Source organism: Euleptes europaea, chromosome 21, assembly GCF_029931775.1.
Source record: "Euleptes europaea isolate rEulEur1 chromosome 21, rEulEur1.hap1, whole genome shotgun sequence".
NCBI classification, from domain to species: Eukaryota; Metazoa; Chordata; class Lepidosauria; order Squamata; family Sphaerodactylidae; genus Euleptes; species Euleptes europaea.
The window spans coordinates 4,979,522-5,003,906 of NC_079332.1; the positions used below are offsets into that span (position 1 = coordinate 4,979,522).

The 24,385-nt window shown below is 52.6% G+C and overlaps 2 protein-coding genes across 3 annotated transcripts in view; one reads left to right on the forward strand and one right to left on the reverse strand.

Moving 5' to 3' along the window:
* CLUAP1 (clusterin associated protein 1) overlaps positions 1-6,661 on the forward strand; it is a 41,321-nt gene extending 34,660 nt beyond the window's left edge. The window contains exons 9-13 of one of the 2 annotated variants that reach the window (XM_056866292.1): positions 1,420-1,492; positions 3,098-3,205; positions 3,667-3,722; positions 5,304-5,354; positions 6,512-6,661. In XM_056866292.1, the coding sequence (XP_056722270.1) occupies positions 1,420-1,492; positions 3,098-3,205; positions 3,667-3,722; positions 5,304-5,354; positions 6,512-6,661 (438 nt within the window). The remainder of the gene's footprint in view (positions 1-1,419; positions 1,493-3,097; positions 3,206-3,666; positions 3,723-5,303; positions 5,355-6,511) is intronic. The other variant, XM_056866291.1, reaches the window with a different exon arrangement.
* A 2,165-nt stretch (positions 6,662-8,826) lies between these two features.
* Positions 8,827-23,325, reverse strand: NLRC3 (NLR family CARD domain containing 3). Its single transcript, XM_056866420.1, has 16 exons — positions 21,578-23,325; positions 21,017-21,103; positions 20,342-20,425; positions 19,875-19,958; positions 18,758-18,841; positions 18,027-18,110; positions 17,196-17,279; positions 16,096-16,179; positions 14,964-15,047; positions 13,664-13,747; positions 13,185-13,268; positions 10,783-10,866; positions 10,070-10,153; positions 9,772-9,855; positions 9,145-9,228; positions 8,827-8,917 (listed from the first exon to the last, which is right to left on the reverse strand). Exons 1-16 carry the CDS (start codon positions 23,314-23,316, stop codon positions 8,827-8,829), a joined length of 3,009 nt encoding a protein of 1,002 aa, XP_056722398.1. The 5' UTR covers positions 23,317-23,325.
* Between the last annotated feature and the right edge of the window lie 1,060 nt (positions 23,326-24,385).

Genomic DNA, 24,385 nt, shown 5'->3' on the forward strand with positions numbered 1-24,385 from the left:
GAGGGTCTTGGGAAAGGCGCTGTTCCCATTGAGGCAGCACCCCCCCCTCCAATTCTGCGACCAGGCCGTCTTACTTGACTGGATTCTCGGGTGGCTTATTGGCACCGTGGGCATGCGAAGGGCTTTAAATTCTCATGATCCACAGTATGAATTATCAGGGGCTTTACAAGAAATCCCTGTTCTCTTACACCTCCAGAAAACAGACACGCCAGATCTGCTAACCCGAGAGAATGGCAAAGGCGGGAAGTGGTTTGGTTTTTAGGTATTTCACAGGGCGATCCTAAAAACAGTTGCATCCTTCTAAGTCCACTGACGTTACATTCCGAGCACATCTTTGTAACTGTATGGTCTAGAAACTTCACTCTTTTTTTTTTTTTTTAATGGTAGCTGAGATTCTCGGGTATTAGCTTGACCATACATTGGGAGATTTGTGAAAGGCTCTCCCGTACTGTTTTTTTAAAAGTCAGTAGCGGAGAAACCCTTCCCAGGCTTGAAATGGGAGAACAGGAGGGAAGGAATACCCCAATGCTGTTTCCCCCCGACCTCAAACAGCTCCCCTGATGCTGATATTTGCCCCAGGGAAGGGAACATTGCCCATATGTTTCCCTGGTAGGGTAAATAACAACCGGGGAGGGGGGGATTAAGGACAGGAAAGGGTTAATCCCCCCAAAAAATTATGACCCTGAGCTAAATCAGAGACCCCCCCATACACACACACTGCTGCTGTTTACTATTGAAAACAGCACAGGAGAGCCATTCACAGATTCCCTTGCAGTCTTCCAGAAAAATGAGTTCTGCGCACCAGTATTATTTCTCTTCTGAGAATTTTCTGCACTCCTGTGGAACCGCAGGATCCTGGCAGTGCGGACGGGATTTAGCGATATCCCTGTAGCTCTTTCTGGGACCCTTCCTGGCCTCTCCGAGCCCTCCTGAGCTTGGCTCGGCGGGCAAGCCGAGGGTGCCCCCTTAGGTGCCTTTGACCCTCTTTGTCACAGCCGCTCCCTCTCTTGCGAGCCGGTGCTGAGATCGTCTCTTCTGCGTCTGTTGCTTAACTTTTTTCTTTGCAGCACGGAAGAGGTACCTTGTTTCTCTTTCGTCGGTTCAACCAGCGACTTAAAAGACCTCGCAAGCTTCCAAACCGTTTCTTGTTTCAGATCGAATATAAAAAGAGGGGCTGCCAGCAGGTTCCAAAGCTTGCTGTGCTTTTGAACACCTAGATTCGAGCTGATGGGGGAAAATAATGTTGCTTATTGAGTTTTTTCTCGCTCTTTTTCAGTCTTTCCTGTTCTGTGGATCACTGCTGGCTACAGAACCATTGATCTTAACCTTAGCAGCAGGCTGTTCCATGGCCTGTTCTGTTCCTGAGGCGGGCATTGCTGCAGCGGCTGTTCTGATCTCGGTATTTTCCCTTCCCTACAGGAAGCGGAGAACACTTTGCGTCTGATGCAGAACAAGCTGAAGGAGGAGGAGAAGCGCTTGCTGAAGACTGGAAGTAAGCCCCGTTCCCTGAAACCTTTGGCAAAGATGGGGCCCCCAAATCCCAACTGTGGTTAAATTCACATTCTCATCTTCGCTTTGCCCTTTCTACTATGAAGTTGTGATCAGCGCTGATTCTGTGACCTTAGGCAGATGATGAGAGGGGAGGGCATCTTGGCCGTCTTCTGGTCAGTAGGGGTGTGTGGGCGGGGGGAGGTAGTTGTTAATTTCCTGCATTGTGCAGGGGGTTGGACTTGATGACCCTGGTGGTCCCTTCCAACTCTATGATTCTAAGGTGGTCGACAAGATAAGGCTGTGCCTTTCAGTCTAGTAAATGCAAAAGGAAGGGACGATGGAGAGTTAATGGGAACTCAGCAAAGCTGTGTACCAACCGTCTCTTGAAGGTGGCGTCAGGTAAAACCGCTGCTGTCGGTGATGGGGATGGGGCAGAGCTGCTGTTGCCGCACTATTAGTCGACTGTTTAAACACCCACACTGAGGCAGCCTAAAATCCTTAGCACACAGAAGAGCCATTGCAATAATAAACCGGGCCGTATAATTTGGCATCAGCGGCGTGGGAGAACAGGACAGTTTTAGCCCGAGGCTCAGAAGAGGACGGAAAGCAGGAAGGGATATTGTTACAGACAAGCCCTTGTCTCTGGGAGTCTTCTTCAGGGTAGGATGCCTCGTGAGACCATCTTGACAGATGGGGAGGCTTGTACGGAGGAGGGAGGGTCTTTGATGCCCAAGGCTGCCTGTAAGTAGAATAGCTTCCATCCCCACTCCTCTCTCTGCCCGCCTGTAAGTTCTATCGAAGCATTTATTCTGCCCTCATCCAAGGAGCAGAGCGTAACAGAATGGTTTCCGCCCTCGTTTTATCTGTACGACAACCTTACAAGGTAGGTCGGGCAGAGAGAGAATGACCGGCCCAAGATTGATTGCCCTGCGAGCTTCGTGGCAGGGCAGAGGATTACTTCTCACGCTTGGTTCAGCATCCTCTCTCCTGGATCTTTCCGTACCAAATCAAGAACATCACAACCTTCCAGTGGTAATGTTTTTAATCACCCTCTTAATGGCTTTTACACGACGGCTTCTATCCCATCTGCATTTCAGTAGTTCTGAGGTTTCATTCCTCTGCCCCTCATTCCCTTCCCCGAGTGCCATCGTGTGGATGTATTATTGAATCGTGCCTTCCTCTTCCCGTCTCTCCAGCGCCGCTAAACATTGAGGGGCGTCCTTCACAGAAGCCAGCAAAAGAAACCTTTTGACCCAGAGAGAAATAAATAACCCATCAGAGAGGGAGGGCAGCCGAGTCTTCCGGCAGCGAGGTCTCATCCTTCCCTACAGCTTTTAAAATGGGGTTATTTCTTTCTTTCTGGTGTTTGCTTGGTCCCATGCTGTGATCAGGCCTCATTTGCTGGCTGGCTCAACATAAATCACCTGAGTGCAGGCAAGGCATGACCCATGCAAGGTTTTTTTTTTCCTCTTGCTGACTTGAAGAAAACACAGGATGGTAGCACTTATAGCCGAAGGGGGATGATGGAAAGGGGCGTCAGAGCCAGAGATTACATGGCAGAGGGAGCGGCCCTTGACTCTCGCGGGGCATTTTTGCTCCTATCCAGGCAACGAAGACTCCGACATCGAGATCCACGAGGACGAGGGGTCCGACAGCGAGCTGGAAGACCGGCAACTCATAAAGCAGCACACAGCCATGGAGATGCTGATGCAAGGTACCTTTTGCTTCACTTTTTGGCCGATGTGCCCCCCAAATATGCCCGGCACCGTCCCACAGTGCCTGAGAAAGGCGGGGCGGTTACACACGTCTCAGCAGGTAGCAGTTTTCCCCTCGGAGGCTGGCCACGCCCACTGGGCATAAGGCAGGTGTTCCCAGGTAGAACCCCTAGCAGCCTTTCTCCTCCCTTGGCCCGACCTCTCCTTTGGTGAGGAGCCGCCGGCTGCGGTCTGCGTTCTTGTTTCTTCTGTGACTGCTGCGTCCTTTTGCTAGTGCCTCAGACACCTTTACAGTCCTGCGTGAGCGATGCCTCCCAACCATTGCTAGCCGGGACAAGCGTGGGCATCGTGTCTCCGCCGTCCCGTCTCCGGCTCTTGGCCAAAGGCACGTCTGTGGGTAGTTCCCGCACCCTCGTGCAGTTGCGTTCTCACGGCCTTTCCGTCTTCTTCCTTTGATCAGGGAGACCCAGCAAGCGGATCGTGGGGACCATGCAAGGCGGCGACACGGAGGACGACGTAAGTAGCGTTGTTTTGGCCTTGGAAAGTTTCTCGTTGCCCAGCAAGTTGCTTTCCCCCTTGTCTGCCTGCTTCTCTTCAGCCCGCTCGGGCCCTCCCTCTTCTCACCCACTGCCTTTGCCGGACTCCTCTCTCTCTCCCAGTAACCGCAACTCCATTCCTTTCTGCCGCCGCTGTATTGGAGATCCCAGGGAGGGCTTGAGGTTTGGGGATTTCCTATCCTTGTCCTGTCATTTGGGAAGCAGCTGCAATCGCTAGGTGCCCCACGATGGAAATAAAAAGGTCGGTCTCTGCGGGTGAATGGGGGGTGGGTGCCTAGCGCTCGAGCGGCAACCAGACTTGTGTCCGCTTGTGTCCTCTTTCCCGGTAACATTTTAATCCAAGATGAAGTGGGACGTGATGGCGTTGTGCTCTGCGTTTCCAGGCTCCCCCTGTGCATTGTCGGCTGTGGGGAGGTTGTGAGCGCCATGAGGGAAGTTTTTGCAGAGACATGGCAACCACTTGGGGGTGGGGGTGGGGTCTGAATTCCCCCGAAATAAAGGCTGTGGATAGATTTGTGCCCCAGATGTTTGAGGGACCAGACGTCTCTTGTTACAACTGAGAAGGGCTTTTTTTATCTCTGGTGATTTTCCAAAGAGGACTGTTGAATCATGTGATCTGTCAGGGGAGGGGCCGTGGCTCAGTTGGTAGAGCATCTGCTTGGCGTGCAGAAGGTCCCAGGTTCAGTCCCCGGCATCTCCAGTTGAAGGGACCAGGCAGGTAGGTGACATGAAAGACCCCTGCCTGAGACCCTGGAGAGCCTCTGCTGGTCTGAGTAGACAATACTGAGTTTGATGGGCCAAAGGTCTGATTCAGTATTAAGGCAGCTTCATGTGTTCATGTGTGTCATACAGAAAAGGGCCTTTTTTGGTTTGGAACGTGGCCCCCCCTTTTTTTCTGCAGCGGCATTCTCAGAGGGGGCGCGCGAGAGATCTGCTGCTGTTTGTTGCCTTTGCACCCCAGAGAAGCCGGGCTGTTCGTGTCGGCTGCAGCTCTGCCTTTGCCGGCAGATGCGGTTCCCATTTTGAACACGCATCCAGCAAGTAAATGTGAAATCAGAGTGGAGCCCTGACAAATGCAGTGGGGGGGGGAACGTCTCTCAGGAAGGATTGCGCGTGTGGGTTTCTGCACAGAGGCCTGCTCGGAACAAACGCCAGCGTTGTGTGTTTTTGGAGGTGAACCGTGACTGGTGGTTTTAGGCCACGACGGTTTTTCAGTTGCAGTTGTGTCGTGGCTTTAGCCCCGTAGCCCAGGTGGTGGTGGTGTGCGTACGGAAAAGTGCAAAAATGAGAGGGCAAAGCCTGTCCGGAGAGTTGGCATGGCCGCCTGGCTTGAGCGGGTTCCCAGCAGCTCCCCCCCCCCCCCATTCAGCTCTGTTGTCTACACTGGCATCCCGTAGATAGTCTTTCTGTTCCACCTTTATGTGATTCCCCTCCCATCTCTCTTCCCCCATCGTTCATTATACCAAACGCGCTGGTTTCATTTCTCTCTTTGTTCCCGCCTTCATCTTTCGCTGTCTCTGCCGCCGTCCCATCTCCAAAGGTCGGGGTGGCTAGAGCCCGTAAGCCCAGAGCCTCCAGAGCCAAGGCCAAGGTGGGTGTCTTTCTGATCGCGATTCGGGGCCTCCGGTCGGTCTTCCCCGCTCTGCTTTCGGCCGCATCTTTCAGCAGGCTCTCGCCCGCAGGCACAGTTTATAACAGAAGGGAGCAAACCCCGGTCTGGTGGCAAGTCAGCACCACAAAGCCACCAGAAGCTTCCCAAGCAGTTTGGACTTTGTCAGGGGAGGCGGGAAAAGTATTTGCAAAGAGTGGAGGTTCAGGCCCTGCCTGGGAGCTTCGCTGCTCCCTTCTCACAGGAGGGCTGGGCTTTCTCCGTGTGTGCCCCAGAGGGCCCTTTTTTTTTCCATTTCTGCTTCAAAGGGAGACCCGGCCAAAGGTGGGTTAAGTGGGCCTATCCGAAGGAGGAAGGGCAAAGGTTCCCCCAGGCTATCATTGTTGATCCAGTCACAACACACTTGCAAGCGCAGCAAAGGAAATCCCTTCCAGTTGTTTGGGGGCAGGACTCCGGCGGTCTGGAACCATTTTAAACTTTCATCTTTTGTTTTTTTGTTTTTAAAAGCACTGTGGGTTGACCCTGGTGGGTTAATGGAGTTTGAGCAGGCACAGACAAGGTCAGGACACGGATTCGTGCATCAGGTCTTGCATTTTATATACCACTTCGTCTGTTTGCAACAGCGTTTGGTTGACCGCACAAAACTTTGGCTGACAGCATAACCCGCCCTTGGATGTCTTTTTGCCAAGGCCAGTGGAGTAATGGCTCCCTGCCAAAGGGACTGTTACGAAGCTGCAGTTTGGCCTCCCTAATCCAGGGGTGGGGAACGTCAGGCCCGGGGGCCGTATAAGGCCCGCGAAATCATTTGGTCTGGCCCTTTGTGGGTTCTGGCAGATCTCTAGCTCAGAAGGATGCTGCCCTGCCTGAATCTCTTGGGCCCAGCTGTGGACAGCTAGAGCTCAAAAGCGAGTCGCTGTACGTGGCAGACACTCGGAGACGGCTCTGGTCGAGCCTCTTGGCTAAATGTTTGACCAAATATAGCAGGCTAATTTTTAAGTTGATAATTTTGTACAGCCCGCAAATGATGTTATAAATATCCAAATGGCCCTTGGCAGAAAAAAAGGTTCCCCACCCCTGCCCTAATCCCAAACGACAGGATGGTTTTTGTTTTGTTTTTTTAAGAAGCCTTGTTCTAACAGGAGGATTCGGAGGACAGTGAAATAGACTTGGATGATGACGACGACGACGACGAAGACCTGGAAGACGACAGCATCGACATCGCTCCCAGCAAGACCAACCGGAGGGCCAGGAAGCCGGAACCCCTGGAGGAGAGCGACAACGACTTCTGAGTTCCCCCACCCCGGGAAACAGGTACAGCAACGCCTACAGCAAAGGCCACCCTGATGGGAACTGCTCAGAAGTGAATCAGTCCCGATAGAGTTATTACTGCCTGAATACTTGGCTGCATTGTTCATTTGAAGCTAACCTCCTTTGTTCTGTCATCAACTCATAAAGGTCATTTATGCGTGGAAGTTTTCCCTGAGGTTCGTTGCTCGCTGGACCCACACTTTCCTGTTAGGAATCTATGCACCAGCTGTCTCCAAGCTCAAATCAAGAAGTATTTGAGTTCCTGCCCCTTGAAATGCTGCTTTGTAATTGGCTGTAGTGAGAGAAAAGTCCCCCCCCCATCCCAAAACCCAATTGCCAAATAAAAGCATTTTAAGAACAAAAACAAAAAACGGAGGTATCTGAAAGGAACGGGGGAGGGGGGAGGACCCAACCCTAATTTTTAAAAGCCTTTCTTTTGCTCAGAAAGAACTCTGAGGAAGCATTTGAATCCCCACCCCTTGACACACTTCTTTGTAATAGGCTGTAGTGCTTGCTGTGAGAGAAACCGAGCTTCCGTGTCCCACACTTTGCCTTATGCATGGGGATTTCACCTGGGCAGAGCTCAGGGGAGATGGAAGAATCGGGTTAATAGAGGAATGGAAAGTCCCGGGATTTGTGAGGGCTAGCAGCGAGGTCATCTCTAATGGAGGGAAAACTCATGCATAATTCCAAGGGACGACTGAGACAGACGGTTGGGTGGGGGGGATGTAACTGAAAGTAACCATGCATAAATGACCAAAGTCTCTGAACTGCTTCCACAAAAGCGAGAAATGAAGCAGCAGAACGAGGCTCGGAGTCAGGGTACGTGGTGCTCCTCGGCTCCAAAGGTTTGAAAACCCCCAGCCGCGCATTCGCACAGGCAAAATTCTCAGAGGCTTTTTGGTCCAGAAACATTTTTCAAAGGTGTTAACCCTGTGGGACTTTTGTAAGTCGACTTATGCGGTGGAAGGCTGAACGAATGGCGCTCTGTTCTGCTCGGCAGAAGACAGCAGTTTCTCTTGGTGCAGCCCCAGGAGCGTGGGAATCGCTGGATATTTAAATTCTGTTGAATCTCTACATTTGCCCCTTGACCACCTAAGCGAGGCTGAGGGTAAAGCAAGGTCCTCTTGGAATAAACGAGGACCTTGGGGGAACAGAACGCTTATTTTAAAACACTTAGTACACCCTCACCATTGAGGACATCCATAAACAGCTTAAGTCCAGGTTTAATCGGTTTGATCTTTAACGAGATTCACAAAAAGAGCTGCAGGTTATTGTGCAACATGGCAATGATCCCAGCGGAGTAGCTGTGCTGTTGTTTTCTTTTAACATAAGCAGAGGTCCCAGTGCTGTCTTAGTCCATTACAGCAAGATCGGTTTATTCCAGCCGAGGTTTTTGTGAGTCCGGTGGTTTGTAACCCTAAGAATAAATAACTGCTATAGATGTACTCTCTGATGCACCTGATTGACGAAGTGGGCTCTGGGTCACGAAAACTGAGGCTGGAATAAACTGTGTTAGTGTTTAAGATGCTCTTCGACTCCTGTTACGTTTCTGTTTCTTTCTCTCTCCCCCCCTCCCCGCCGCAACCCGTCTGCTCCAATAACTACTTTTTTGTGTTTTGGCATTGAACAGATCTGATCGAACCCCGCCTGGCACTCCTCACAAGCTTTATACGTCTCACGCACGGGCCTCCCCGTAGGACGCCATTTCCCGAGGATAGGCAGAAACGTTCCGCAGCCCCTCCTCGCCCGCAAGCCAGACTGCCCTGCTGCAAGCGCGGGTTTCACAAATAAACCCCTTCTCCCCACCCACCCCACTCCCCAATCCGGTGTTCTTGTGGGTTGCTGCTGATTGTAGCCAAACTTAAGCCAAGATGGGAGCCCCAGGCGGGATCGTTTCGGCCGCTCGTTGAGATCCGCCGACCCTCTCTGAACCAGGCAATCTCCTCTGTCGGCAGCAGCGGACTTCCAAAGGCGAAGAAGAACGGGCCCGAGGACAGAAGCTGTAGGCAGAATGTTCTCTAGCCTGGGCCCGATTCCCAGGAGGGACGGTCCCATGTCTAGGGGTCTTTCCTCTGGCCAGCTCCCCCGGGAGCTTGAACTCTTTGTCCCCCCCCCCCCCGGCTGCCCTCCAGCATCATCCTCCTCAGATCTCCACTATGCACTCTGGAGCGTTTGCACGGATGGTGTCAGCGATCACCTTGGCTCCTGACTCGCCGATCTGGTTGCCCTGTAAGCTGGGAAGGGAGGATAGGTGTCTTAGGTCAGCGTCGCCAGCAGAGGTTTTGTTCAGAGCCTGACTGACGGCTACGCGTGGATGACCCAACTGCAAGAAGGAATTGGGCAAGGGGCGGGTTATGTAACCCCTCCCTATTGCCCCATCCTTGCGCACCTGTAAAAGGCAAGCACGAACAGGCTCTGGGAGACAACCCCCCCAATCCCACCTCTCTGAGGAGCCACTTACTTGATGTAGGCGAGGCCGTGGCTCCCAGACAGAGCGGTGGCGATGCAGATGCCCCCATCCATGCCAAGGGAGTTCTCCTGGAGGCTGGGGAGGAGCAAAAGGAAAGGCACAAGCTGGTGATCTCACGCACACGGCGGCTGCTCTGATTTGGTTACCCACCAGAGCCTTTTGGAAACAGTTCTGTGCAACTGTACGTCTGCCCGGCCTCCCCTAGTTTTGCTGCCTGCTATTTCCAGGCACTAGGGAGTTTCAGGCCCCCTTCTGCATTTGTTTGGTCTCCTTGCGGTGGTCTTGGACAAGCGCTGTTTTAACAGAGGAGCCAGTCTGCTGAGCAGCCATTACGTCAGCCTCCCCCGCAAAGCTAAAGTCACTTGCGGCTCGTCTCCGGCCAGCCAGCTGCCAAACACAAGAGTCTAGCCTAACTCCAAAACCATTTCCTGCGGCCGTAACCTAAGCGGCGGGGTGCGTGAGCCCCAGACCCCAGGGCCAGAGAGTAGCCAGCAGCCATCGGGTTCCGTTCATTAGATGCCGCCGAGCAGCACAAAAGCGAAGAGCCACTTCTGCCCCAGCCAGTGACAGGGCGGGCCGCTCTCCTTCACAGACACCGGTTGCCGTCGCTTTACTTACTTGACCCTGCGGAGGGCTCGGTTCACTTTCAAGGCGTTGGCCATGGCCTTGGCCCCTGCCAAACCGATGGCGTTTCCTCGCAAGCTGAAACAGACAGCGGAGCGATAGCGACCAAGCGCTCTGCCAAGATCCCGCCCCAGAGGCGAAACCGCTCAGCAGGCCAAAATCGGAGCGGCGATTCCCACAAGCTGCGGGCAACGCCAACTTCCACTTGTGCTGAGATGGTGCTGATAAAAGGGCAGGGTGTGTAAAGGTGGGCATGCCAACAGGGGGGGAGGGGGGCAGTGGGAACACTTACTCCAAGGTCGTGAGGCTCTGGTTCGTTGCCAAGGCCTCGGCCAGGGCTCTGGCCCCGCTCTCGCCAACCATCGCCGCCTGAAGACTGCCACAAAAAGAGGGCACGTTTAGAGCAAACGCCACCCAGACTAGTTCCAAGGCAAAGCAAGTTGTAACTCTAGCTTTGGGGGGGGGCAGGCGGTGGACATGGCTGTCCCTCTCTCTATGTGCGCAAAGATGGACAGAGCCCCACACTCCAGTGGTGGCCCCAAAGGCCTTCCCGACACACCTGATGGGCCAGACCCAGGGACTGAAGACCTCCGGCTTCTGTTGTTCACGGCCCAGGCAGGCAGCCCATTCTTTCCCCTTTGCTACATGCCTAGGACTTTGGCGTCCCCCCACCACCACCCGCTCTCTCTCTCTCTGCACACTCTTGGGTGTTGTCGTGGAGGCATTTCCGTCCCCCTCCTGGATCTCTTTTCTTCAAGCAGGACACCTCATAAGAACATAAGAAAGGCCCTGCTGGATCAGACCGAGGCCCATCAAGTCCAGAAGTCTGTTCCCACAGTGGCCAACCCGGTGCCTCTAGGAAGCCCACAAGCAAGACGACTGCAGCAGCACCATCCTGCCTGCGTTCCACAGCATCCAATATAATAGGCCTGCTCCTCCGATCCTGGAGAGAATAGGGAAGCATCATGCAGTTCTCCCCCCCCTTACTCCTGCAGGTCCACTTACTATAGAGAAGAGAGCGTGGAGTTCACCTTCAGGGCAGAGGCCAGGGCGGTCAGACCCTCGTCTCCAATGGCGTTCTCCTGCAAGCTGAAAACACAGTGGCTCGAGCTAAGGAGAGGGGAAAACTATACCTGTGAGGTTGCAGAGCCTTCCAGGGAAGAATTGGTTTTTATATGCTGACTTTCTGTACCTTTTTAAGAAGACTCAAACTGGCTTACAGTCTACTTCCCTTCCCCACAACAGACACCTCTTGAGGGAGGTGGGGCTGAGAGAGTCCAGAGAGAACTGTGACTGGCCCAAGATCACCCAGCAGGCTTCATGTGGAAGAGTGGGGGAAACCAACCCGGATCACCTGATGAGAGTTCGCCACTCGTGGAGGAGTGGAGAATTGAACCCGGCTCACCAGATTAGAGTCTGCTGCTGATGTGGAGGGGGGGGGGAGAATCGAACCCGGTTCTCTAGAGTCTGCTGCTCAACCACTACACACTCGGTTCTCCACACTGGCTCAGAGCCCTGGAGAACCGAGATTCCAGCTGAGTGGACAAGAAAGCCTATCGGACTTAATAGTCCCTCCTGGCTGTCAAAGTGGGGGACAGGAGCCAAGAAGACCCAGAGTGAACAGCTAAGTCTGGGGTGATGGACAGACCCTCATATTGAGCCGCATCCCCACGCCGGCCTCGAAAAACACCAGTTGGGAAGGAAACCTTTGGAATTCGGGGTGGCATACACCCCAGCACTGGACGTATATTCAGGTGCACTCCACTCCCCGGAAAGCCTTCACGGAGGCTCACCGGCTGCAGTACTTCAGCCTGGAATGCTCCCCCCCACACACACGGCAAATAAAGAACTAAAATTTCCCTGCAAGGGGAAAACTAGCACATCAGGGAGAGAGGTTCCAGTCCAGTTAGCTCCTTGCAGTTTTGCTTGCGGGGAGGTCTCCTTAATGCAATCCCGACACCAACTGTTCCGGCCATCTGGCCCACGGCAGTACTCGATATCTGTGTGCTTCACCTGAATGTGCTTTGAAAGATCGTCGGAAACCAATTTCACTGGAACGACTCCCTCGCACTCCCCCCCCCAATCCTCCTTCCCCCAATGCTTCAGGCGCCTGCGAGTTCTTCATTGCAAAAGCCTCATTTCCCAGCAACTCTTCATTACCGGAAGGGCTTGGTTAAAAGCCATCGTAGCTCAATTAGCCGAAGCTCGTTTTCCCTTTGCCTATCAAGGAATGGGTTTCTCCTCTCTTCTCTTTCGCCCTTGCAGAGCTGGTAATGATAAGTGTTCATGCAGAGCAATTCCAGAGCCCTTCATGCGCGCGATCTGAGTCACCCTTACAAATAACGTGATTATTTTGCACCCGCAAATTTGGATTAGCCGTTATTTTTACTGTCTCGGGGAGGGCCTTGAGCTGTAGGTTCCCTGTGATGTTATAATCATCAGGGGGAGGAGAGGATATTATCAAGCCACACTGGTTATTTATGTTGTAAAAAGCATACAAGGTTTCCAGTTGTCGCCCATTCGAAAATGTGATCGAGCTTGCAAAAAAAACGGGTGCTGCCAATAGACCAGTTAAAAAAACATCATAATGCAGATGCACGAGGAACCCCAAAGGAATCCTTCTGTTGCTGGACCAGACAGATGTTTAATCTTAGCTGACAGGCCCCCTCTGACGTCTCAAGCATAGAATTGAAAGGAGTAAGTGGGGGGGGGGGGTGGACTGCTCTCCACTACTTCAAGAAAAGAACAATCCTATGCACCCTTCGTTGGGTGTCAATAGCACCTGACTCAAGAGCAAAACATTGCTGGTATCAAACCTAGCTATTCTGTAGCCCATCTCAAGCATACAAAGGACATTGCAAGCATAATCGTCTCCGAAATCCTCACAACGGCCCCATAAGGCGGGCCCGCACCATTAATCTCATATTGCCAACAAAGTGTTCATCTGAGTTCAGATATTTTTGGCTCTCCGGGCTAACCCGCCGGCTGCCTGTGTGGAGCTGAAATCCGACCCTCTGCACAGAATAGGACAGACATCATGCTCCTGCGTGTGCGCGCTCACAATGATCACCCAAGTACTGCAGGCACCCCTGATGAGAGCGGCAGGCAGTAGCCATGGGAGGGGCAGCGGTGGTGTAGCAGTTAGAGCACCAGGGCTGGGAGCTGCCAATTCAAATCCTCAGTCTGCCACGGAAGCTTGTCGGGCGACGCCGGGGCCCCTCGCATGCACGCACACAGCCTACCCTACCTTCCAGGACGGTTGTTGCGATCATAACACGGAGGGTGGGGAGAGCTATTAGCACCACCCTGAGCGTGGAGGAAGAGTGGAAATTTCCCATTCTCCTATGGGATGAAAGGGCTGGCGCCAGGAAGGGCAGAGCAGGAGAAAGAGATGCGGGCAGACTTACTCCAGGGCAGAGAGGCTCCGGTTGCACTGCAGCGCATGGCCAAGGGCCTTGGCAGCTTTGGACTGAAGAAAGTTCCACTGCAGGCTGGAGGGAAAGGAACGGAGCAGAGGCGTGAGAAGCAGGCCGCATAGCGAGAACCCTCATGGGGCACAGACCCTCCCAGGATCTGGTCGTCGCGTGGAGGCTGGCGTCCAGTTTGCCCCCAGCTGCACCCCGTGGCCTGGCAGCGGCCTGCCTCAGGTCTCGTTTGGGCTGGGGTGACTGAGGGGTACAACCCTGGCACCCCAAAAGGGAGAATGTCACGCAGACACGCCCGGCTGATCAGCAGCCTCCTCTTTTTTGCAGGCAAAACCCCTTCTCTCTTACGTCCTGGTCTGGCAGTGGGCCAGACGTGGCCACGTAAAACACCAGTCCTAGACCACGGGGCGGGGCTACGAAGCGCCCAACGAGAACTCGCACCCCAAACCCCCGACACTTACTGCAGGGATGCGAGCGCCTGGTTCTCCTTCAGCGCCAGGGCGACGGCCTGGGCGCCCTCGTCGTGCAGCAGGTTGGCAGCCAAGCTGGAAGTGGAGCCCGGAGAAAGGAGACTTAAAGGACTTGGCTGCGGGTCACGGTCGAGCCGGCAAGCTCTGGTTTCGTAGGGGACATTTGGGCTTCCGCCTCTGCCTCTCCTGCCTCTGGGCCCTGCAAGAGGTTTCCCCACCACCCATCCTTTTCTCCAGTCCACGTCTCCTCCGGCTTTCTCCCAGGCTGCCGCCTTTGCCCCTGCGCCCTTTCACTCAAAATCCCGCTTTTCCCCTCTGACGTCTGAGGCCTCTTTCCCACCTTGCCTTCCAACGGTGCAGCCCCCCCCCCCCGCTCCAACCCCGCCCTCATCTCCTTCTTCAGCCTCCTGGCTAAACCGACTGTTCACTTCCCCACAGGGCCTGCCCTGTTCTGCCACGTTCGATCGCTGACAGTCTCCCCGAGAGGCTAAGCGCGTTCATCGCTATTCCAGCATGGGCAGGAATGACGTGTCAGCAGGGCCAGTTTTGGATTTCGAGGGTCCTGGGACAGGCAGTTCCCAGGGCCCCCCTGCCCTTCTGCCCTCCACCGGGTCCTGAAACATGCCCTCCTTCCTTGCCTCCCACCTGCCTCTGTGTCCTTCCCCTGCCCGCTTGCGAGCTCGCCCAGGGCCTGTGCTCCCCACCGCCCAGTGACACCGGGCAGTGCGTGTAGCTGGGTAGATGCTGGAGCGCTGGCAAATGAATGGGGAGAGTCGGCCGCAGTGGGCCCTGGGCCCCGGCAGCTGCCCAGCCTCAGCTTATGACAGGGTTGCCAACCTCCAGGTAGTAGCTGGAGATCTCCCGCTATTACAACTGGCCTTCCAGGCAACAGAGATCAGTTCCCCTGGAGAAAATGGCCACGTTGGCAATTGCACTCTGTGGCATTGAAGCCCCTCCCCAAACCCCACCCTCCTCAGGCTCCGCCCCAAAAACCTCCCGCCGGTGGTGAAGAGGGACCTGGCAACCCTAGTGTATGCTGACGCCAGCCCTGAGCGTAAGCAACTGAAGGCCAACGATCGCTCATCGACATCGTCGTGGGCCGGGAGAAGCTGCGGTGCCAAAATTCCCTCTCCTACACCTGCCCGTCTTTGCATCTCATCCCGGGCGCCTCTCCCTTCTACAGGTGCCTGATGTCGCCAAACTTAAGGGCATAAGCGGGTGGCATGTCTTAGTGCTTCTGAAGGCGGGCAGAAAGTCACCAAGACGGCCCAGGCAAGGCCAAGGGACTCACTCCAAATTTCTCAACGTGCCGTTTGCTCGAAGGGCCCGGGCAATCTCGCACGCCCCCTCCTTGCTGATGGAGTTTTCCCTCAGGCTGAAAGCATAAACAGAAAAGCCACTGTTGTCATGGCAGCTCTCCAAACGCGACACTTGTATTTCCCGCACCCCCTGCTGTCCAAGCGGTACAGAGAGAGAGGCCTTTTAAAAGGAGCTTCCGTGTGAAAAGGATAGGCTGGAGACGGGTATACAGACATCCAACCCCAACCCAGTTCACCTGGACCAGGGAGCCTTGACCGGGGTCGTACGGGCTCCCTCTAGGGGGCAACCCCACAAATCTTGGGCAGTCAGAACTTTGGGGAGCAGCTAGAAGTGGGAACGTTGGGGGGGGGTCTAGGTGGCCGCTTCTCCCCACACGTGGTGGCTTCTAAGAGCCGGCCAAGAGCCGTTTTTGTCCTGCATGCGCCGTGCCAGAGATAAGCCCCAGATTGCTCTGTGAGGCCCTTCAAACCGTGACGCCCTGCAAATAGCCAGCCGCCAGCCCCTTAATGTTCGGTCCTGTCTGTATCAGGCACAAGGATCTCAGTGAGAGTATGCCAGATATCTGTCTATCATATGAACACCACAGAAGGACAGTAGTGGAGTCAGGATTAAGAACCACTTACTGACCTAGTTCCTCTTTTTTTTATGAACATTTAAAAAAAATAGAAATTGCAATTAATATTTATGGAAAAATGTAACTAATAGGCTGCACGATACTTATTTGTCCAGTCGCACCACCAGCAAAATTGGTTCTTCCATTTATCTCTCTCTTTTTTAATTCGTTTTTTAAGAGGGGTACAGAAAAAAGGGAAGAGGCAAATCTCATGAGACCCAACTTGCCCCATTTGCTTCACAGTTTTCATTGTTCAATAAACAGTTAACCCAGTTTTCCCAGTGATTCCTAGCATGCTGGGACGCAGGCCGAGTTAACAAGTTCTCTGAAGCAGTGGGGGCCAGCGTCCTAATCTGGGTTTATGCCACCCTGCTTGGCGTGCTGCCCTTGCCAAGCCGCCCCACCCTTTCGTCCTGCTGCTCTGAACGCAGGTTAAGCTCAGTGGGGCCACGGGCATCGAGAGGTGAGAAAAGCTGAGCGTAGGACTTACTTGAGGCTGATGAGCCCTCGGTTGGAGCAGAGGGCACGTGTGAGCGCCGTCACCCCCACATCGCTGACCGAGTTGCTCTGGAGACTGGAATGACAAAAATGGAGAAGGGTGAGAGGTGTGGAAGGGTGGCAGTTCCCTCAAATGCCAGGCTATTGATCCATGTATTGATCTATCTGTCAGGATTTCTTCCTAGCCAGTTTCCAAATACACCCCCAGCTTGGCTTTCGTTTCACCCAAGAAAAGAGTCAAATATCTAGTCCTTATGACTGGAGATGCAAGTATCTGCTGGAAGAGAAGCCAGCAATAGTGGCTGAGCAGTATCTTCAGGTGGATGTCTAATGCTCTGAATAAGTAGCTCCACTGCTGTGCATATCAAAAGCAGGACCAAGCCTGCAAATATACGCAGATCTGTAACATGAATCCCACCCACCTCACCCCCCAGTCTCTTAATTTGAAAGGCGGGAGCTGCATCTTCGGTTTTGCTCTGATGCAGAGTTGGAACAAACTTCCCCACTTCTCCACATGAGCGGCGGACTCTAATCTGGTGAACCGGGTTAGTTTTCCCCACTCCTACCCATGAAGCCAGCTGGGTGACCTTGGGCTAGTCACGGTTCTCTCTTAACTTTCTCGGCCTCACCTATCTCAAGGTGCCTGTATGTGGAGAGAGGAAGGGAAGGAGATGGTAAGCCTGTTTGATTCTCCTTAAAATGGTAGAGAAAGTCAGCATATTAAAACCAACTTCTTCTTCTAAACACTTGCCCTGTTGCTTCCTGAAAGAGGCTCTGTGCCTTTAGCTGGTTATAGACTTCTGCCAAGATTTGGGGAGAACTTGTTCCTGTTTGATTGGGTCCAGCTGCACCTTAGAGACCGACAAGGTTTTTGGGGGATAAGCTTTCGATAATCAGTTGAGATGGTAAAGCGGGGAGTATGAACTCTGCTGCTATCAGGACAGTTTATTAGGTCTCCTGAATCATTCTTTATTCTGTCCAGATGGCTGTGCCGGCTGAAGCAGTGGGAAATCCTTTCCAGAATCCCCTCCCGCAGAGAAAAAAAAAAAGCAACACAGAAACACAAAACTCCCGAGATGGAAGGCGACTTACTCCAGAGTTAAAAGGGTATGATTCACTGTCAGTCCTTCTGCCAGGGCCGCTGTGCCGGCATCTCCCACGCAGTTACTGGAGAGTCTGAGGAGGGGGACAAGAAAGAAGAGCCGTTCACACGTGCCAAACGACCGCCGTTTTAGCATCCGAACCCAAACCAGAACTGGAGGACTTAATTGCGTCTCTAAAGAAGGCTGCTGTGGATATTCTCTGTTTTTTATCCTCTTCTGAGAACCGGCACGTGGATCTCCATGCCAGGCCTGCCACAGGGAACTCCAGGTTCAGAGATGGTTATGTGCCCACAACATTAGAGGCAACCATAAATATACGAAAAATAAAATACCCCCAAACTGCAGTTTGAAGCAGGGCCATCATACTTGGGAAGGTTTTTGTTTATTTCAATTCTCCCTGTCGTCACATTTCCCTTATGGGGGCTGTCCCCTTCTGGGGGCTTTTATTAACCTTGGTGGCTGGGGGGGGTGGAGTGTGGGAGGATGTCTTGCTGAATTTTCCCTCCACTACGGGAGGTGAACAGCTGCCCGGGAAGGAATGCAATTTCAGTTTCAATATAATGTGCAAGCAGAGCTTTGCTGACTTCATTACTAGACACAATGACAGAGTTATGCTCTGCTGGTGAATGGATCGTTTGCTGGTGAAATGGGAGGGAGGGGGGGAGGACTGGGGGCAGTTTCCACAAATCCGCATCACATTGTGCCCAGGTGTGGGTGACAGTGGGGGGGAAGAGCCAGGAAAACCCACTTCCACAGCCCCTGCTCTGCTTGGGGTTCTTGCTGGATGCCAGTTGGTCTCTCTTTCTCAGCCCTCCCTTACATTAGCTCCTTGAGGCCCCAATTCTTCTTCAGTGCCTCCGCGAGTTTCTTGGAACCTTGGGGCCCGACACAGTTCTTCTGGAGGCTGCAAAAAGAGAGGAGGCCACACGTCAGCACAGAGTTCGGCACCAGGCCACGGATCAGCGCCCGCACTAGGAGAAGGGAAAGAAAAAGGGAGGGAAGGCTACCGCTGGACAGGTATACCACAAGGTCAGTTTTGGATTCATCCTGAAATGACAATCCCTTTAAAAAAACTGGTCAATGTTTCTATCATGTTTTCCTCCTGCCCTTCCCTCCAGAGCAGCTCAGGGTGGCATGCTGGGCGGGGGAGGGGGGAGTCAGCGCAAACCACTATGATGTTTTCTCAAACTGCAGGGTTTGCGTTTCTCATGTAATGTAGGGAGACTTCTAAATCTGCAAATCTCCCACCCACCCACCCCTGCAGCCTGGAAAAAATCAGAGAAAGGGTGGGCCGCGGTTTGTTGGCCAGAAAGGGTGGGCCGCGGTTTGTTGCCCAGAGCCTTGCCCACTGTTAGGCAATTAAGAATCGTAATAATTTAATTACGGCACAAGCCAATGGCGTCAGCTGGAACCTATACGGCCTTGGAATGAGAGGTCAACCCCCAGTGAGATTCGTAGCCAGTTCCATGGGCCAGAACTGGCAGCCGCCCAGAAGGAAGAACAGGCGGGGTGAAGGATGCGAGCCGAGCAGAACAACGGAAGCCACTCAACTGCAAAGTCATCAGCGTGTGGTTGTGGACCAGGGCCTCGGCCAGGGCTTTCGTACCGTCTTCCTTGACAGCGTTGTTCTGGAGGCTGTAAGAGAGCCACTGGCATCATACAGGGGTCACACAATCTGCAGTTTAGGGCTACAGAGAGGCAAAATCTTGCTACTGATTAGGGCCATCCAAAATATACTTGTTCACTCTGCCGGTGTCTGCACTGTCCCACTTCTCTTCCGCTTCCCCTAGCTGCTGCTACTGCTTCCTGGCACCATTTTATCACCTTCTTTGCCCTCTCTGGAGTTTGAATTCTCTCCCAAACCACCAGCTCCTTTGCACATAACAAAACTAACTCTTGAGGAAGGAAGGAAGCCTAGCCTTCTCAACATGCTGTTTCATGAGCAGAAAGTTTTCTGAGCGAACATGAATACATGAAGCTTCCTTGTACTGAATCAGACCCTCTGTCCATCAAAGACAGTATTGTCTACTCAGACCAGCAGCGGCTCTCCAGGGTCTCAGGCAGAGGTCTTTCACATTACCTACTTGCCTAGTCTCTTTAACTGGAGATGCCGGGGATTGAACCTGGGACCCTTCTGCATGCCGAGCAGAGGCTTTACCACTGAGCTAATGGCCCCTCTCCAATGTGAACCCTCACCTGAACTCTGGTGAGAGAATCCAAAGGAGGACTGAACCACTCCCCCCACCAACCGATCAGCATTTTGTTTCCAGGTATGGCCACCTCCACCACCACCCAGGACAGTGAATGAACTCTGATTAATCACTTCCTATTAAAGGACCCTATAGCCTAGGAAAGCATACAGCAGAGTGGTGCTTGAACATTCCACCCTATCCAAATTTGCATTTTCTGTTGGATCAATCTATCCATCCATCTTTATTCTACCCATCCTCCAAATAGCTCAGGGTGGCTCACATAATACGCTACTTTAAGCCTCACCACAATCCTGTAAGGAAATACAGACTGGAAGGGGGAGTGATTGGCCCTTAGGTCAGCCAGCAAGGTCCATGGCAGAGTTGGGATTTGAACCTGGGTCGCCCGGTTTCAGCTAACTGCGACTGCCCAACGCTGGCTCTCAAGAGACCACGGAATGAAAGCGAGGGCCACTTACTTTAGAGAAAGCAAATACTGGTTGATTTTCAATGAATCAGCAAGTGCCTTTGCTCCTTGGGGCCCGATGGAATTGCTCCGAAGACTGCGCCGGAAGGAAGGAGGAGAAGAAACGCTGGCGTTAACACAAACATTGAAAAAGACTACAGACAACTTAATTCCTCCTAAAAGTAAACCCCGGCTTCAGTGATACTACAGCTGCAAATTTCCTTGCCACTGCACTCTCCATTCTACAAAGAGGTTGTCTGTTCCAACCAGAGACATAACCAGATTACTGCCGGCTTGTATATTTTCAAGAGGTAGAGCAGTGGGGGGGAGGGTAGTTGTGAATTTCCTGTATTGTGCAGGGGGTTGGTCTAGATGACCCCTGCAGTCCCTTCCAGCTCTACGGTTCTGTGTTTCTATATCATGGGGTCAACCCCAAGACTTTCAGAAGGTGGTTTAAAAGAGGACTGGGTGGACACTTACTCCAGTGCCAGGAGACTCCGGTTGACCATTAAGGATCGAGCCAGCGCTTTTGTGCCTTTGTTGCCAATCTGGTTTTCTGCCAAGCTGGTGAAGAAATACATATGAATAGAGGTTCTATCTCAACCAACCAAAAAACGCGGGCGTGTTCAAATGGACTCCAAACTAAGTTGGGGGGGGGAACCAAAACATTGGGGAGGGGTCATTGATCACAATAATTTGAATCCTGATCTCCCCAATCCTTGTCTGGCACTCTTATGTCACGCGGGGACTCTAAGTCGCCACTGCTCCATCTCCTGCAACAGAAATTATCCCTAAAAAGGTCTTGTGGCTCTTTAAAAATTAACAGATCTATGATGGCGTAAAAACTCTTGCAGATTATGGCTTTATGCCATAATAAATCCGTCTGAATTCTTCTTGGTTTTCATTTTGTTGGTCTGTTGCAACAGACAACAACAAAAGAATTTTGGGTGGGTAGGGGAAACTTGGCTAAAAGCCAGACCCAGGAAGTGATGCCGATCTCTTCCCATGCCACCAGTGTAATGCCTTCTACTTGGTTATTTCAAGCCGTCAGTTGGGTGGCTCTGCCCGAGAACTAGCAGTAGGATAAGCGACTCGAGCGCGATTGGCTTGTATGATGGTCAGTAGGGTCTGCCTAGAGATCGCTCATCACTTCACCTGATCTTCTGGATCTGACAATCCTTTCCGCTCAGGACGCTGCCCAGCAGATCCATTGCACTGTCTTTAAACTGGTTGTTTTCCAACCTGAACCAAAGAAGAAGAAAGAAAAAGAAAGGTTGGTTTTTATATGCCAACTTTCTCTACCGCTTAAGGAAGAATCAAACTGGCTTACAGTCCCCTTCCCCTCCCCACAACAGACACCCTGTGAGGTAGGCGGGGCTGAGAGAGCTTTGACTAGCCCCAAGGTCACCCAGCTGGCTTCGTGTGGAGGAGTGGGGGAATCAAACCCAGTTCTCCAGATTAGTGTCTGCCGCTTGTGTGGAGAATCAAACCCGATTCTCCAGATCAGAGTCAACCTCTCCAAACCACCGCTCTTAACCACCACGCCACACTACAGTTGGTGTTCTTAGTTGACACAAGATGGAAGGGTTAGGTCCTACCAACTTCTCCATGAGGACATGAAGGTCCGTCTCCAACGGACCTTCTGCATGCAAAACAGAGGCTCTCCCACTGAGCCACAGACTGGGGTGGGGGACGGAATGCTCTGGTGAAACCTACCTGAGATTACTGCAGTAAAGGAGCTGGGACAGAAGGCTTTGGAAGGTGTGGTAATTGAGGCAGCTGGACAGATTGGCCTCTTTGCTGCAGATCTCAGAAGTCTGCAGGAGATAAGCCAAGGCAGAGCGATTGGCTGGCGTTAACTTCCCAGCCAGGCTCTCATTTTTCAACGCTTCCTCTAGGTGGGTGGCAATCTCCACCTGCTGGATCTCATGCAAGCACCGCACAAGGTTCACAGTCCTGCAGGAGACGGCTTGATCCACAGCCAGGAGACTCTGAAGCACACCGACCACCTGACTCCGGTAGCCCTGATGCTCATCTCTCACCAGAAGCCAATCGGACAGGGCTTTGTTCACTTGCGGAGAGAGGAGGCCGGCGAGGAACCGCACGAAGACGTCCAGGTGCCCGTCCTCGGACTGCAGAGACCTCTGGATGGCGTTCTTGAAGTGGTTGAGGAAACCTAGCTTGGGCCAAGACATGCCGCTCTCGACGAAGAGATCAAAAAGGGCCCGTTTTGCCGAGGTGTAGTAATAGGTGGCCGCCAGAAATTCCTGGAACGTCAGATGGGGGAAATAATACACAGAGGGCAAGGGCGTCTCTTCCTTGAGGAGCAGCCTATTGCACAAGCTGATGTGGAGAGAGGAGAGGTCTATGCCATATGTTTTCATGTCCTGTTCGCAAAAGACATACTTCCTCTTGATCAGACTGTAGAACGCCAGCCTCCCCAGGCAGTTCATCATTTTCTTGCTGTTATTGTTCGCCACCTGTCCTATCCTGGGGGCCTCCTTCTGCTTGCCTTGCCCATCACTGCACAATACCATTTTGAAGTAATAGGAATAGATTTCAGACAAAGTCTTAGGAAGCACCGATGCGTCCAGAGAGCAGTCGGCGCTTTTTAGAACGTAGCCCACGGAAGAGCCACAGATGCAGCAAAAAGACGGCACGGCACAGAGGGTGTACAAAGATTTGTTGGTCTTGAGATGTTCCCTCACGCCATCGGATAGGTTTTGGTTGTCGACAAAAAGGCGATCCAAGAAGTCTTTGATCTCCGCATCTCCAAACCCTTGGATTTCAGTCATCCGGTCCACAAGTCCTCCCGGGATCTGGCTGGCCGCCATAGGCCGAGAGGTGATCCACACACAGACCTCTCGTAGAAGGTGGCCTCTGATTATGTTAGTGATCAGGTAGTCCACTTGGATCTCCTTTTGGAGGTCCGTGCAGACGATGGTGTCCGAAAAATCCAATGGTGTCTTAAATTCATCCAGGCCATCCAGAATGAGAAGGGTCCTGGAAGCACCCACCGAGAGAAAGCTTGATTCCGTTAAATGGGGGGCAGCTAGCCGGATCAGCCGCTCCGCTGAGAGTTTGTCGTAAGCGTTCAGTTCTCGGAAAGTCAGAGGCAGCACAAATTCAAAGTCCTTCCCCACCTCTCCCTTGGCCCAAGTATGGACAAACAGCTTGACCAACGTGCTCTTGCCGATGCCAGCAATTCCTACGGTCACCAAGATGCGTGGAGGGATGCTGAATTTGGACAAAGGCTGGAAGAGTTTCTCCAATGGGATCTTCTTGGAGATGTGCCTCGCGCCTTGGGTGGCTTCAATCTGTACAAAGTCATGTTGCTTTTGCTGGATATCTGTCAGGCCTTCCACCAGTAGGAGGTTGGTCAATCTCTCCAAGGGACCAAGATCCATGCTAGCACCACACCAGGTTTGAAGAGTCTCCATATACTTTGGCACCATCGGCTCTACACAGAGAGAGTTAACAGAAGAACAGAGGCAACAATCTTGTGTAGAAATGCTAGATATGGTATTCCCTTGCCCGTCCACCCCATCCACGGTAACAGTGAATTGGACAGGTTTCTGAAAATTCCAAGAGAGGATAATTTGGGGAGATCAGTACTACCTTTAGTGGAAGATGGAGGATCATTTCACAGTTTGTGTACACACTCACACAAAGCTGCCTTATACTGATCCAGATCCATCAAGATCAGTATTGTCTACTCACACTGGCAGTATCTCTGCAGGGTTTCAGGCAGACGCCTTTCACATCACTTATTGCCTGGTCCTTTTAACTGGATATGCCGGGGATTGAACCTGGGACCCTTCGGCATGCAAAGCAGAGGCTCTTCCACTGAGCCACAGCTCCTCAACCAACAGTTCTTCAACCACAAACTAAGACTTCAGACTTCACTGCCAGGAAACCACCACCACCTTTCCAAGAAGCATGGAAGCCTCAGAAGATACTCATTTGCTCTTCAGCTAGCCCAGCCCTACAAGCTGAGAGCCTCCCCGCACAGTGACAGAAGGCGCCCCTCCTAATCCACAGATTTGCAGAACAGTGAAATCAGCATGACAGCCTTAATGGACAACATTCCCACTAAAGATTCCCTTCTTTAAAAAAAAAAAATACACACACAGATGAATCCCAAGAGCTACTTAGGTGTACCCAAGGAACTCTGCATGCAAACAATGAAATTTTAGTCTCTCTCGCTTTTTCCTTCCAATAGCAAAGCAAACCTCTTTCCTCAAACTGTTTTTGAAACACCACTTGGTTTCAAATAAGTTGGCAATACAGCACAGGTTCAGCTCCCCGTTCTGCCATGAAGCTTTACTGGGGGACCTTGAGCCAGTCACCTAGAATCACAGAGTTGGAAGGGACCACCAGGGTCATCTAGTCCAACCCTCTGCACAGTGCAGGAAATTCACAAGTACCCCCCCCACACCCCCAGTGACCCCTACTCCATGCCCAGAAGATGTCCAAAAAATCCTCCAGGATCCCTGGCCAATCTGGCCTGGAGGAAAATTGCTT